Genomic DNA, 14,744 nt, shown 5'->3' on the forward strand with positions numbered 1-14,744 from the left:
TCCAAGCGTAAGAGGTTGCGTTTAAAGCTTGCTGCTATGCCTAGACTCTTCAGAAAGACATGACAAGAGAAGTTACAGCAAAAAGGAAAACAAAGCAGCAACAAAAAAGGCAAGTATTTGAGAAAGAGACCTTATCACTTCCACTCTGGAGGTCATCACCACCTTGGCTGCATTAACACAGTTGCTTCTCAGACCACAGCAGTTTTACTAATACTTTAGGTATCAGTGCAAAAGCGGGACGTATGGTTTATCTGCGGGTTTATTTTTATTTCTTTTACAGATGAAGAAACTGAAGGAGGGAGAGGGGAAAACTCAGGGTCACCCAGCTGGTCTGTGATTCAGCTGGCAATAGAAGCCACATCTCCCACATCAGCATTTCATCCACCACCCACTCAACACAGTCCACAACTGGGAAAAGCTGCATTTGCTTTCTTATGCTAAGAACTTTCAATGGGGTAAGAGAGAAAAGACAACTTGTTCAGACAACGGTGCATCTCCCACCAACAGATAACCTCGGAAATCTCACATATCTCAAAGGCAAAGTTAAATATAATTCTAGCTTGTTTGGGCAAATTGGAATTGTTTCTGTTATTAAAAGAATTTTATTAGCCAAAGGTCAAAGAAAAGATTGAGTGTAAGGGTGCGGGGGTAGGAGGGATGCACATGTGGAGGGGAAAACAGCAGGAGGTGGAATATAAGCATTTCTTCCCCAAATCATGTCTGATTTCCGTGCAAATGGACTTCCTTAAAACATCTGTGTTCACTCAAGCTGATGGTATGCCTCTGTGTTTTCTTTTGAGGAACTGTAAAGAAAAATCCACATTTGCACTTGCAAATGGCAAAAGGCTTAAGAAAAAAAAAAAAAAAGGACAATCTGTTTCATTTAGGTTATACAAAATAATTGATCAGGCCGCAAAGAATGCAGCTTGGTAAAACAATTAGACATTTAATTTACTATATAAATTCAGTGGTTTCCACACAAATGCTTCTGCACTATTAAAACGAGTCTAATGATTTTCAAACTACTTCCCCATCTTCCTGAAACAGAAACTCTTCCCTTCCCTCTTTCTCAGCTTTCTAGCTGGCAAGACCTTATTACAGATAATTATAAAACAGGAAAGTGGGAAGAGAGTATCGTGATGGGCACAGTATAAAACTAATGGAGGCAACCCACTTTTTGCTCAAAAGTTGTCTGATCTGAATGCAAAGGGCAAAAGTCTCAGATTATTTGTATTTTAGATGATGCAAATGATGTCCTGAGTTAAATTCTCAGCACAGTAATCCCATTTCAGAATACAGGCTGGTATTTCATCTTTTGCCACATTACATATTATATTCAGATATAATCTTTTACACCCATAGGTATATGCATGACCTATAGGGGATATACAGTTCTGTAAGTTAAAAGTGCATTGTGCACACAAATGTATCACTATTTTTAACCACAATTAATTAAATGCTTTCCTCCCTCCTCCTGATCAATATTGAGGTCTACACCTCTATGTTAACCTCTAGTTCTGTAGAGGATAGCACCACAGCTTTAGTTTTCATTTAAGACTGTTCTTTGGACTTGTAGCCCTCATCTTAAGCTGCCAAACCTTCCCCCCCCCCCTTTTGTATTAATTTTGCAGAAAAATATTATTTGAGAACACTACTCTGTAAATTTGTGGTTAAATTATTTGTTCAACTTTATCAGGGTGTTAAAATTTCACTCAAAGGTACAGAGCTTAGCCTCTTACCAGTAGCCACAGAGTTCTATTTTGTTACCCAATCTATAGTTCACCAAATTACAATAAGTATCCTTAAATATATCTAAGACCTACGAAAGCATCTGCACAAAACATTGCCATTTTTTTCTCTGCAGAGTTCTTGAAAGCCCTTCACAAAAGAGGTCAGAATCATTATCACAATATACAGTAAGATGCATCTAGATGAATATTTGAAAAGGACTTTCAAATGCCACAGGTGCCAGGGAGACAATTAATAAGGTGTTATTCTGACTTATTCTACAGATAAATTTTGGTTATTTTATTCCTCCTCTGGCTTGGTAAAAATTAAAGGAAAGGTTTGGACACAGCCATAGCAGATTTTACTGCTCCATCCCAACAACACAGCCTTTAAAATAAGGATTGTTTCTTGCCGCAAAGACACTGTTTCCTGGAGGCATTCATCATAAAGATATTGGATGCACTCCAATCTCATAGTCCTAAGTCAGGAATTTTTGTAAAACCTCTTTCTTGAGGTAAACATGTGAAGAAAAAACCTCTAACATTCTGCAACATCTCTTTTTCAAACCATATCCCTTAATGCAGAAACCCTCTCTAACAACCTGGCATAAAAGATTTAACTCTGCCTGGACAAATTCTGCACAGTTAACACCTTTGTTTCTTAATAGAAATTAAGATCATCTCCTGTTTATAGCATACCTCTTATCCCAAAGGACACAAAAAGCACTCAATAAACATTACCAACAGTTCTGCGCAGATTAAATAGAGGGACTATTTCACCCAGCACCAAACCAGCCACCCCTCAGTGTCAGACCCCGGCAGCTGAACCACTCAAGGCTGCAGTATTTTAAGCAAGGAAAAGAAGTTGGATGCAGCTGGAAAATCTAAGGAGAATGCAGGTAGGCTGAAAGTAATAATTCAGCTTGTGATGTGCACTGACAGCGAGAGTTCATTTTGTGATAGGAGAAGGGTGACATGAAATCCCACTGAATGTTTCCTCACTAATTCAGAAGCAAATGCCCCAGGTGTTAGTGTTTAGTAGCAGAGGTCCAACACTTTTCTTATTCTACATGTTCCCTGGTCTCCACAGACACTTCAGGTCCTATTTCAAGAACAATATTTTACCTTGAAACCAAATTATGCCTGGGAAAAGAGCCATGTTCTGAATGGCTTAAGGCATCCATCCTACATGAAACCCTGGGTCTAAAGGAATTCAGAGAAATCTTTATTCCACAGAAGTTCAGCAGTCTGGATTATCAGACATAACTCCACCTCGCACATCTCAACTTCATTTAAATATTGAAAATATATATTTAAAAGTCTAACCAATGCAGTTTAACCAATACAGCCTTCAGAGGAGCATAATGAATTCTAATTGTATCCACAAATTGACCACAGAATTATTAAGATCTGGCAAACTATGCCTTGTCCTTAAAACCATGCAAATTATTTGAGGGCAGTTGGGGCGTACTGCTATGTGTAATGACTGAATATAACCCACAAATATTTTACTGAAGAGTCTTTTTTACAATGATGTTGTGAATTCCAGAAATCTCAAAACTCAACTTGGAAGTCATGGAGACAATAAACATGCACCTCATAATGCAGGTTTTCCTCCAGAATTCTTTTCCAGATTTGAACCCTTCATAAAATATTATTTATGGGGAGTCAAAAGCTTCTATGCTGTAAAAACAAGACTTGTTGTTATGCATTTGGTGTTTACCTATTCTTTAAAATGTAGTATAATTTTTTCCTGTTTCGATGCTACACTTTTCTGCACTTAATGCAACAGCAGCAATATTTTTCTCTCCACAGAGACAGCAAAAATAACTTTAAGGTAAATCTAACACACACTTTCCCAGTGTTGAAATCTTTAATAATAGAATAAGCACTTTGCTGATAATTTTTTGCCACACTGAACACCACCTGCCAGAAATCAGTAGGAAAAATAAAAAGACGGAAAAAAGACTAAGGAAGAATTGTTCCAGCATCAGGGAGGCTGAACAGAGGCAAGCCACAAATACTGCTATATTTCTTAACTCTGAAAAGAATATCAGAAGTAATAAAAGTAACTGTGAGAATGGAAGGAACAGATTCATCTTCAGCCTCTTCTCCATGTGATGAGCAGCAGCATTCAGCCAGAAAGCATTTCCTGCTTTGCAAAACCACAAACATTTGTAGAGCCAAAGGGCATTGTTCTTTTCAGTGAATAGTTTCAAACTATTTGAATGCTCAAAGTAAAAGAATGTTCTTATTTGTTACTGTTATTTAGTCTGCAAGTTGTGAAACCCTCGCCAGGTGAGAACAGCAAACAACTTCAAACAGGATCCCTGCCCCTAAGAATTTAGAGGCTGTAGCACTGATCCTGCAAGCACATAAGCACAGGCAGACCCAAGAGGGGCTCCAGTAAATTAAATAGTTCTTGGAGCTGTTGCATGTAGCCAACTGTGCAGATGCAGTTTGGGGAGATTGTTCTAGATGACAATGCTGCAAGCGGAAAGAATATAGTCACTATTAGGAAACCAAGACTGTACTAATACTGTACAAAGTAAGACGGAGTTAGAGTAGAAGGGAAAGAGCAGGACTTAAGTGTAGGAATCATACTGTATTCAATTAAAATTTAAAAATAAAAGGTTGACTACTATCCCACAAAAAAGCCTCATTTGCTAACGTGGCGTAAGATCATTACTTGACAATTTGAAGCTATAGTCGAATAATACAGTAGTACTAAATCAGTCAGGAGATGGGCAAATCACCTGAGGCTGCTCCCAAAAACAATGTCTGAAACATGAGCTTGTCAACAATGTCGGGCACCAAAACGACAGAGATCAGTCCTCTGTGGCAATAGGAAAGAGATTAACTGAATGAAGCAAGACCAGGTAACAGGACCCATATGTAAACAAGGCTACAAGAACACATCACCCAAGTGCAAACAGAAGAAAGGTACACCAGTGCCACTCTCAAAAGGAGCACAAAGATCCCTGAGCTGCTGAGAGCCTGAAGCCTCAAATCAGCCCAGCAGACCACAATGGGATCTGGAGCAGTATCACCCTGCAACACAGATACTGTCTCCGCACTGCTGCCGGCTCTCCTTGTAACGGCTGCCACGGAGCTCCCATGGGATTTGGGATTTTACAGCCAGCATGTGCAGAGTCAGCTTGGGTGTCTCTGCATTCAGGTTGTGGCTTATCAATTACCCATTAATACATTTTAATAAACATACCCTTGCAGAGGCATCTGGATGTGACTGAAATAAGCAGAGAAACATAAAGTATGATGCTATTTTTTTTTAATTGATCAATTTATTTTAATGATGATAATAAAACCCATGTTATCTTTTGAACTTATTCCCCCTTAAAAAATTAAAACAAAACAAAAACATAAAAACACAAAAAAAAAAACCCCACCAAACAACTTACCTTCCCAAAAGCTCCTCATGCTTTTTGTTATCCTTTCTCCAGACCTCAATGTCCAACATATCCTTCCTGTCAGAGAAGTAGTGAAAATCAAACTGTTCCCTCCACTGAGGATTTGCACTCTTACACAGTGTCTAGAAAACATGCAGTTATAATATTTACTTTTCTTAAACGGTACTTATTTCCACAGTAAAGCACATATCAATTCCACAAGATCAAGGCTGGATATTAGAGCATCAAGTACTAAAGTCATTCCAACCAAAGCTCCCCAGCCCATCACGCACAGCCTCATCTTCCTTAAAAACTCTCTTTCTTCTCCCAGTAATGATAAATATGCAAATGTGACATGAATCAATGGCTGGAGAAATGCTGAAATGCAAGGTGGATCCACCAGCTTCACTTTCAGTGGACTGTGGGGGTTATTCAACATCACACGCTGGAAGAAATCAAGAATAAACCTTTTGAGGACAATCACCTGAAAACAGGTTTGCATGAATTAAGGAACCTAAACCAGTATTTTTACCCTTCAACATTAAGATATAGGCAAAGAAGAAGCAGCCTTAAAATTATTACCACCCAGTTAATGTGAGATCTGTAAATTGTCCCTCTGAGTTCAGTGAGATTGTTCATATGTTCAGGTTACACTGAGTATTCATTCACTGGATTAGGACTTAAATCACTTGCAATTCATACCACACTACACTACCCACCATCAATATCAGCATGACCACTGAGAGAACAGGAGATAGGAATAGCGGGACCATGACTGAGATTTCTCCCATCTTGTCTGCTTTTCTGGACCACGAGAGATTGTAATTCATAAGTTGAATAAACTCCAGGAAAGGATGTGAAGTACTGCCAATCTGAAGAGTTATTAGGGTGTAAACGCAGCGGTCCCCAACTTTTGCTGGACCCCAGACAGAAATACTAAGCAATTAACTCACTGAAGGCAACATCGTACTTGACCGGGCTTCTTAATTTTCTGTGACTGCAAACAGTGCAGTCTTGCAGATTCATGGCACAGGCTATGGACCATTAAAGAGAAGCATAAAAAGGGATCTTAAATGGAATAACGTATATTTATTCTAAAATAACCCATTTGCTATTTCTCAAAGCTGCTTTTCTAAATAAAAACATTCTATCATGACCTTGGTTTGAGGTCCGATGTGGGGGACAGAGTGCAGGTTTCAGATGAGCCTACATCGGAAGGTTATGTTCTGTGAACTTGTTCTGTACATTTTGTACAGGAGGGGGTTTAGTTTCCTCCTCCGCCTCCTCCCTCCACGCTTCCAGTTCATGACATGCAGAGCTCATGCTTTCTCAACAGAGTATTATTTTAATTATAGCCTCTCTCTTTATTAGACTTGGGAGATGCAATGTATATCTTTGGGAACCCCATTCATTTCTTAGATTGCTATGAAATGGTACTGGATACAAGTAAACATAGCCTAGAAGAATAAAAATGAAAACCAAAACCATGTAATATTCTGTGTGTTTGAGGGAAGGGTGTGGGTTCTGCTATACATAACATTGTTCAAGAAAGGTGCCTTAAAATGAAAATAATAATAGTAATAATAGTAATAATTGCCCTGCACTGGGAATCATTTCAGGTCTGCTTTTCCAGCATCCCTAACATTGCAAACCTAACTTCTGTATTGGCAGAGAACAAAACATGCGTGATGCACACAGATTTATTTCATTTCATATTAATGGCAAGCATCCATCAATATGCTGAATGTGTTAAATGCACAAAACCAGATACACAAAATATTCCTACCTTCTTATTTCAATACTGGCATGTAAAACATATTAGAAAAATGTTAATGTCCCTGATCTGGTCTCCTGGTTTTGATCTCACTTATATAAAAGAGATTCAAGAATAGTTCCATCTGAGGTAGCCACACTGGTAAAAGCAACACCTTATTGCCTTCAGCAAACAAAAGGAAATCCTTAATACCTACCTTACTCTTGTATCTTTGATCTCCCAGTTTGAGGAGAATAAAAATCTCTGCCAAGCCCCCTCCGGGGATGTTCTTCCCCTCCAAAAGCGTGATGGTGACCAGTCCATTCCACAACTGGTTCTTGCACAAAGAGTCAGAGAGTCGCACGCTCCGCATGAAACTCGACTGAAAAGCAAGTCAGCAACATGAAACATTCATATACCCAAACAAACCCCATGTTTTTATGCTCAAACTGTGATACATAAGTACCAGAAGTGAGAGAGGTACTCCTAGGTACCCCTAAGAATATGGAGAACAGAGAGCAATAGGATGCTATAGATGCCTGTACTGCACTATGGCTGGCCCCTTGAAGGGACAGTACTAAGCATTAGAGTAAAATCAGCAGGGTTAGCTTAAACCTCCAGAGAAGTCAACTTCAGCTAACCCGGCTGAGCTTTGGCGAAAGCAGACCTCAAGCGTTGAGAGCAATCTGTTAGCTTGGCTCAGGGAAAGACACAGGAGAGCGATGGGGAGGAGAGGTAGAAGAGGGGAGAAACTAAAGTAAACTCTTAAATGTCTCCGTCTACATCCATAAAACACAAGTCTGTTCTTTCCGAGGAGACAGCCCGCAGTTGTAAAGCCTATGGCCAGGTGAAAGGCTGAACATGCATCTTCCACCTCCTCAATCACTCAACCACTGTCATCCCCATTAGCTCTTCGCCTGCTTTGCAGCGCCTGCTTCCAGAAACAAAGCTCACGAATCAAACACACTGATGCCTGCTGAAAAAAACACCAGGCTCTTTATCTGGAGTTATGGTTACCTGGTAGCCACATTTGTTACCTTCGCAGCTTCATCGTACATAGCATGGCTGTGCTAACAGTTTGCTAACTGGCAGTATTTTATTGGAGAAAAGATGATTAAATAGGCCTTTATTTGGGGGGAGTGAGCTGGAAGCATTAAAACTCAAGGCTACGCTTTTCTTCTCGCAGTAAAAACCCTGCCATATTTTATTCTTGTGAAGCAACTTTTAACTCGCCACACTTGGGAGCTTCAATCATGTCATATACAGGTGGGAGCAAGACGGAGGAGAAGATTTCACAAGTCACTTTAAAACAGGACGTGTTAGCTTTAAAAGCAAGTAAGAAATGTTGTTGCTAAATAAAACGATTGCAAAAGCACCTGATGTCTGAAGATTACTTTTTATGGATCAATTACCCAGCAACAAAATTCTTAAATCATGGGTGGTGAACTCACAAATTTTTTTACTTGCTTTTTACTGGTTAAAATACCCAACTCTGAATCCCACAAGCATATTAATATACTTCTATTTAAACATCCCGTTTGGCTTTCCTGGCAAGCTTGTTAAAAATTCCTACCTTTAAAAAGAAAACGAGATTTTGATTCATAAATCCAGCTGCAATGTAATTTCTTTTTTATATAATTTTTTTTTTAAAGTTCGTCTTTTAGGCCAAAAAGCTAAAGCATGACTGTTCCCATGGACATACTTCAAAGTCCCAGCAGATATATTCCTCCCTAAACACTGCAACTATTTCAAAATCCTTTTTATAAAGAAGGGAGTAATGTCCACAAGGGATCAAAGGGCATTCTACAGTCTGGCAATCTCCTTAGAAAAATGGCAGTGCTTCCATGAAATATGCCCTAAAATAATTTTGCAGCTTGGTATGTCCTAATTTCAAATTGGATGTTTATCTTGGAAAGGCTTCTATCTAACTTGTCCATAAAACAGCTCCACTTAGCTCTATGAGCCCTGTGAAAATGGAATCCAAAGCTGGCTATTAAGGGGGCCTGGAGATTGCTTCCATATGGCGTAACAGCATGGGAGTGGAGGGCTAAGGCCTACAGCAGGCACTGCTTGGCTTGAGCTCCCCATCTATCCATGGACACTCATTGCATTACACCATAACATCTGGATTATTGCTTGTAATGTCCCTGGGAAATATCCACTTCCCATCAAAGCCTTTATCTATCTCGGTTGTACTTTGAACATTTTAGTATTTAACATAGTCATGTTTGATGTGATGTACTTGCTGCTTTAGGACTAAGGATTTTCCCTCCCCCTAAGCTCCTTCCTCAGAGGAGGAAGAGATATTTGATGTTAGTTCAACAATAAAAAAAACAGGCAAAGTTTATTATCCACATTACAATTTCTTTTAAAAACAAAGCATCCAGTTCTCTTCAAAGCTTCCAGGCTGAACACTGAAGATAGTTGTTATCGCTCAGCTCTCAAATTAAATTTGGGTTCTTTTCATTTTCTAACCAGGCCAGTATTTTAGGGAGTCACTCAGTGTTGGGGGCCTTCCTACTCAAGTTCTGTAACACACATAATAACCCCATCCTTTTATCCACTGACCTGACAGTTCAAAGGACTGCTAGGAGGTACCCAAACCAGCCCAGATTCCACACAGTCCTGGGAAAAAATCAGCACCTGCAGCTCAACATCGCTAAAGCATACTGCAATGCATCACCTCTGACCTTCCAAAACAGGTGGCCCCTAGCAAACAGCCTCATGCACCCCCTTTCCGGATGGCTCTGCAGCTGCAAAAGCATTCTGTCCTCATCTCGGAAGAGGGGCATGTTAGTCTCCAGCTAACAGGACCTTCTGGATAATATCTAGCATCACTTCAGAGCATCACACTGGTTAAAGAAGCCAAGATGTTTGCAGTTGGTTTATGGCATAGTGCTAATCTGCAGCACCTCGACACAGGCTGGATGACTGCAGTTTGCTTCTTATCTCCTCTAACCCAGCTCTGCCACTGTCAAAAGCCTCTCTCCAAATGGAGCAGCACAGGAAGGCTGCTTGCCTCCTGCCCCTGTAAGACAGCCCATCACATTAGGAATGCTTTGACATGCCCAGGTCATTCCCAAAGCGTGTGCTCAGCAGGTCTGGCATGTCTTCTATGCCTTGTATTATCTACACATGCAGCAAAGAACCGCTCTGTGCATGCTCTGTGGCCACCTCTCCAGCCTCCCCAGGTATTTGGCAGGCTATTCCTTTGACCACCCCGGTGGAAATCCCAGCGAAACAGGCAGTGTCTCAGATTCCACCCACAGTTTCTGGAAGGAAGCACGTCTGGGGAAACCCAGATGTGTGGTAGACCCACGGACCTGGACCATCAATGAGTCAAACTTTAGTGTTGCCTGGGGAAGTTTGCACTATGGAAAATGCCTCCCAGGTGACAAGAAAATGATATTGCATTATTTGTTTTAAAAGTCTTACCTCCTCTCTGATACTCTGCACATACTCGTTTCAAACTGATTTACACAGAGTTAATTGATTAAACTTCACAGCCTCCCTCTGAGTTGGCAAAACTATTACAGAGCAGAGTGCAAGGAAGTGCAGAGTAGGCCAACAAAGTTACTCAGAGGCAAAACGAGCACTGAAAAAGACATGCCAAACACTTTCCCTCCCTCCAGCCATCACTATGCTAACCTGCCTTCACAATGAGCTCAGAAAAGTTAAAGCCCTTGTCTGTATCAGCCAGAAAAGGACACAAAATCTTAATCAGTGGCAATTTTAACATGTCTTTATCTATTCAGCTCTTCCCTTTCCCTGTTACCTCCCAGGCTACAGATGCCTCAGAATTTGGGTACTTCAGCTCCTCCTGCTGCTGAACCCAAGCTCTTTCCAGCTGTGCTCCCAGAGTGGATGCCAGGTCCTTCAGGCCTCTCCTGCTATATTTTCCTATAAACTCTTTGTAGTCAGCCAGCTCACACTCTGGCTACATCCCAGACCAAAGTAAAGGTGCCGTGCAGAGGTACAGAAAAGATGTCTGAAGCTAGGATCAGGCTATAGGGCTGGAAATTAGGAAACACACGCTTTATGATGGAAGTTGGACATACCCCAAGCACAAAACATTAGACAAGTTTGCTTATTCCTTCCTGCCCCCCCCCCCTCCATCACTTCTGAAATCAAGATAGCCTTGAGACCAGAATTTGAGGGGTTGTCTCCAGATAGAGCTCTGATTTTGGCTGGGTTCTCTGTGCAAATAACCAGTGATACCATAAAGGTCACTGCTGTAAAATGGATAAAAAACTGAAAAGAAAACATCCCTCAAACAAGCCAGCCAGAAAGAAAACAATAAGGATACCCAGAAAGCTGTACTCTAAAAACCAAAATAGATGGTTTTAAAGTCTAAGAGCCCATGTTTGCTGCAGACTTACAGACTGTGTAACATTAGGTAAGTAATGAGTAATCGTCTCTGAAGCAAAAGTATGGCCTGGTCATAGAACAGGACCCTGACACATGAGGAACAGATGATGGTTCATCTCCCTATTGCTTAGAAAGAACATTTGCCCGGCAACTATCCCACGTCTCTGAACAGGAAAATTAGAAGTCAGTGCTCACAATACCATTTTCAGAATCTAGTTCCTGGTTTCAAAATTAATATAAAAGCTTCTCACACCAATTTTCAATTGTTTTACTACTTTCTGGTTCTGGTTTAAAGAAGAAAGCTGGACAAGAATGAGCAGGTGGGTCATATTCTGCCTTCAAAGTGCCAAATACAGGAGATGAGTGAGAATGACGGAGCTTTGGAGGGGAAAGAACCAGCTCATTGACCTAGCTTTACAAAAAACCTTTAGGAGCTCCAGTCTCACTGATAACACCATTTGTATATAATCTCCCTTTCTAGGCACCCAGCGAATCCCCTCTGGTGCATCAGGGCTGCTTTCAAATCTGTCTCCTTTCCTGACACACACATACATGCCCCAAGTTCAAACTTGTTTTTGAAGCCATAAAGAGATGTGGAAAAATTGAACATTTAAATGACACGGCGAGGTGGCCAAGTGTGAAGCGAGCCCATCTCTCACATCTTTCATTTAAAAGGATGAGACAGGACAACAGAAAGCCTGCTGCAAACCCTGTGAAGAGGTCAGCACTGAAACTGGGCCATTTGAGAAAACAACAACACACAAATAGGAAGACTTTTTGGACCTCTCCTCATTAGACAGAGAAACCATTTTGCAGAGGCAGTCCCCCCTTGGGAAAGAGGAGAGGACAGCGAGAAAGGCAAGTGAACCAACACGAGATTGCTGCCGCGATGCGTGACCCTGTGGCAACCGAGTCCCTCCGCTCCATGGAAGCGTCGCTGCCCATGGGGTATTGTGAGAGAAAGCCAAATACAATGAGGCAGACAAAAATGAAACCTAACAGCCCACACACAGGGAAAAAAAAGGCGAGTGAGGGATTTTCCCCTGCAATGAGATGCTGAGGAGCACTTCAGTCCGGTCAGCCTTTCAGCCAATTTATTCAATCAGCTTAGGCTATCAAGGTGGCAATTGCGTCGCTTTTGTTTCAGGACTGAACTGCTGCGGGTCAATCCACCCCAAGCAAACCTGCTTATTTGCTTCATAGATGTTCAAGCATTTAAAGGTTATTCAGCTGTACAAATGCTGGAAATAATGTGTGGGGCACTCTGGGTGAAACTCAAGCCACCCAGGACAAACAAGGCTACTGAGCATTGGCACGCGTGGCTCCTGCAGAGATAACTACCAACTCCCTCTGCGTCACAGAAGGAGAAACAGGAAAGAGGGGAGAGTTTGCCAATACACATGTATGCTTGCGAATATTAATACTGCCTAATAGTATCCTCTTCCTCCATGAGAAAAAGAAAGCTGCACTCTTGGAGACAGCTCCCAGCGAGGACAATGCTGTTCTCAGCTCTGATGAAAAATGAGGGATCTGGATGTGCTGCCCATGTCTTGGGAGTCCACACAAATGTGTAATGATTCCCTTCTAGCAGCAGTGAAAAAATATATAATGTGTAATCAACAGATAGCTGAATCATCCAGTTCAGCAGCTCTTGCGCCAAAATGATTTAAAAGACATTCTGAAATCCTTCCTGCATACTATCTGTAATGACTGTGAGGCAACCAGAGCTAGACTGGAGATCTTGTGCTGCTGCTTTCAGTGTGGTCTGAAAATGTAGCTTTACCCTCAAAAAGTGAGGGAGCTTAGAGTACACACATGAAGAGTATATGGCACCTACAACAGCCCATGTGAACCCCTTCACCAGTGACATGGAGTTGCAACAAGTATTAATGCCAACAACATACTAAACATCTGGGGTGAATTTGGGAAGCCAGCAAGAATCCCATGATTGATGTGAAAAGACTTATTTAGGACACCAATGTGCCAAATCTGCACTAAGATAACATAAAATGGTCAAATTCAAGTATAAGCAGATTTCTTTCATACAGGCAATACAGATTAAGAAACAGCTATGGAAGTTATATTCATTTTGTCCATCCTTAACATTACTCATTTTGGCTGTATTTGTAGAGGAAAAGCTGAATATTACAATAGAGGTCAGCTATAGTTCAGCACAAAACACCCAGGAAAACTATTTCAAATAGTTTTATTTGCCTAAACCTACAGAGGTAAAATGTAGATCTGCCTCAGTTCACCAGCTCAAACAGAAAGTATATGGCCTTTTTTCTCCTGCAACAACCAGATTCAGCTCAGTAGCCAAAAAAGAGACGAGTTTGTGTATCCGTTAGAGAGCTCACACCATTTCCCCTGCCCCCTTATTCCTGTATCTTTATCTTGTCCAGCAACATTGTTTTCTACCCCATCACACTCTCTGGCTATTCTTCCATAACCTCTTGTGCCTTCCCTAGACACCTATATTCCCCATACACACAATTTTTCTTTCTAGCCTTTATGTTCTGCCACAAAATGCTAGTACTGCTTCCACAGACCAGAGTTTCCTAACTAAAGATGGTTATTGATGTACAGTACTAGTGTTTTAGTGCAGTAGCAGAATCAATAAACTAGGAAATACTGCTTTGTCAGATTTTTCCAGCGCATGCTGGGAAACACTTTTTACTGCCTTTGGATGGTCACAGAGCTTTTCTTTAGAGATCACACTGGAGCGTGAACTGTGTCTTCTCTAGGAAGAACTGAAGCTCTCCTACCCTCTAGTGACTGGAAGAGAATAGAGCACAGGGTTGCAGCTTTTTTTCCCCTCCTCTTTGAAACAATACTTTCATGTATCCTAAACCAGTACCATGCTTCACGATCTCTTAATTTTACTCTAAAAGATGTTAAGGCACAAGTCAGTTGGGAACTAAGCAACCTGCCAGTAGGGCTCACAGGTAAAGGTCCAAAAACCCATGCATAAGAAAATTATTAATAATGCAATGAGATATAACATACAACAACAACAAAACATTCCAATGACAGCAGCCAAGACAGAAGTTTGGCTATTCTGAACAAAAAAGACCAGAGTTTAAAAACCTAGCTCCCTTTCCTGAGACCTAAAGCCAACCAGTGTCAAGAGCAGCTGTGTGTGCATGCATGAGAACGAGGGGGACCAAGCTACACTGCTTAAGTGAGGGCACAGTAATTTCCTGAGCTTTAGTAAAGAACTAAAGTGCTGAGCTCCTCAATTATTCCATCACTTTCTGTCATACAGCATTCAGGGATGCCTGGCGGCTCTCTGTGCCGAGCGCCACAGGAGGGGCTGTGACATCCCTGAGACCAGGGCTCACCAAGATGCTATCCAGCTCCAAGGGCTGTACTTTGCACTTCTTCTGTTGACAAACATATACCTGCTGGCACAATACCTGAGAGGATTGGCTCCTCTACATAGCACACCACAGTTGTATTGAATCAAACAGGAGGAGGTTAATTATTCAA

The 14,744-nt window shown here is 41.2% G+C and overlaps 1 protein-coding gene across 5 annotated transcripts in view; it reads right to left on the minus strand.

Annotated features, from left to right (window-relative positions):
- The window catches only part of MCTP2 (multiple C2 and transmembrane domain containing 2), a 123,801-nt gene that overhangs the window by 66,811 nt on the left and 42,246 nt on the right, over positions 1-14,744 (minus strand). For 4 of the 5 annotated variants that reach the window (XM_030498007.1, XM_030498006.1, XM_030498004.1 and 1 more), the window contains 2 exons: positions 7,105-7,269; positions 5,147-5,277 (listed from right to left, as the gene is read on the minus strand). In XM_030498007.1, the coding sequence (XP_030353867.1) occupies positions 5,147-5,277; positions 7,105-7,269 (296 nt within the window). The remainder of the gene's footprint in view (positions 1-5,146; positions 5,278-7,104; positions 7,270-14,744) is intronic. The other variant, XM_030498008.1, reaches the window with a different exon arrangement.

This window comes from Strigops habroptila, chromosome 9 (assembly GCF_004027225.2).
Source record: "Strigops habroptila isolate Jane chromosome 9, bStrHab1.2.pri, whole genome shotgun sequence".
Classification (NCBI taxonomy): Eukaryota; Metazoa; Chordata; class Aves; order Psittaciformes; family Psittacidae; genus Strigops; species Strigops habroptila.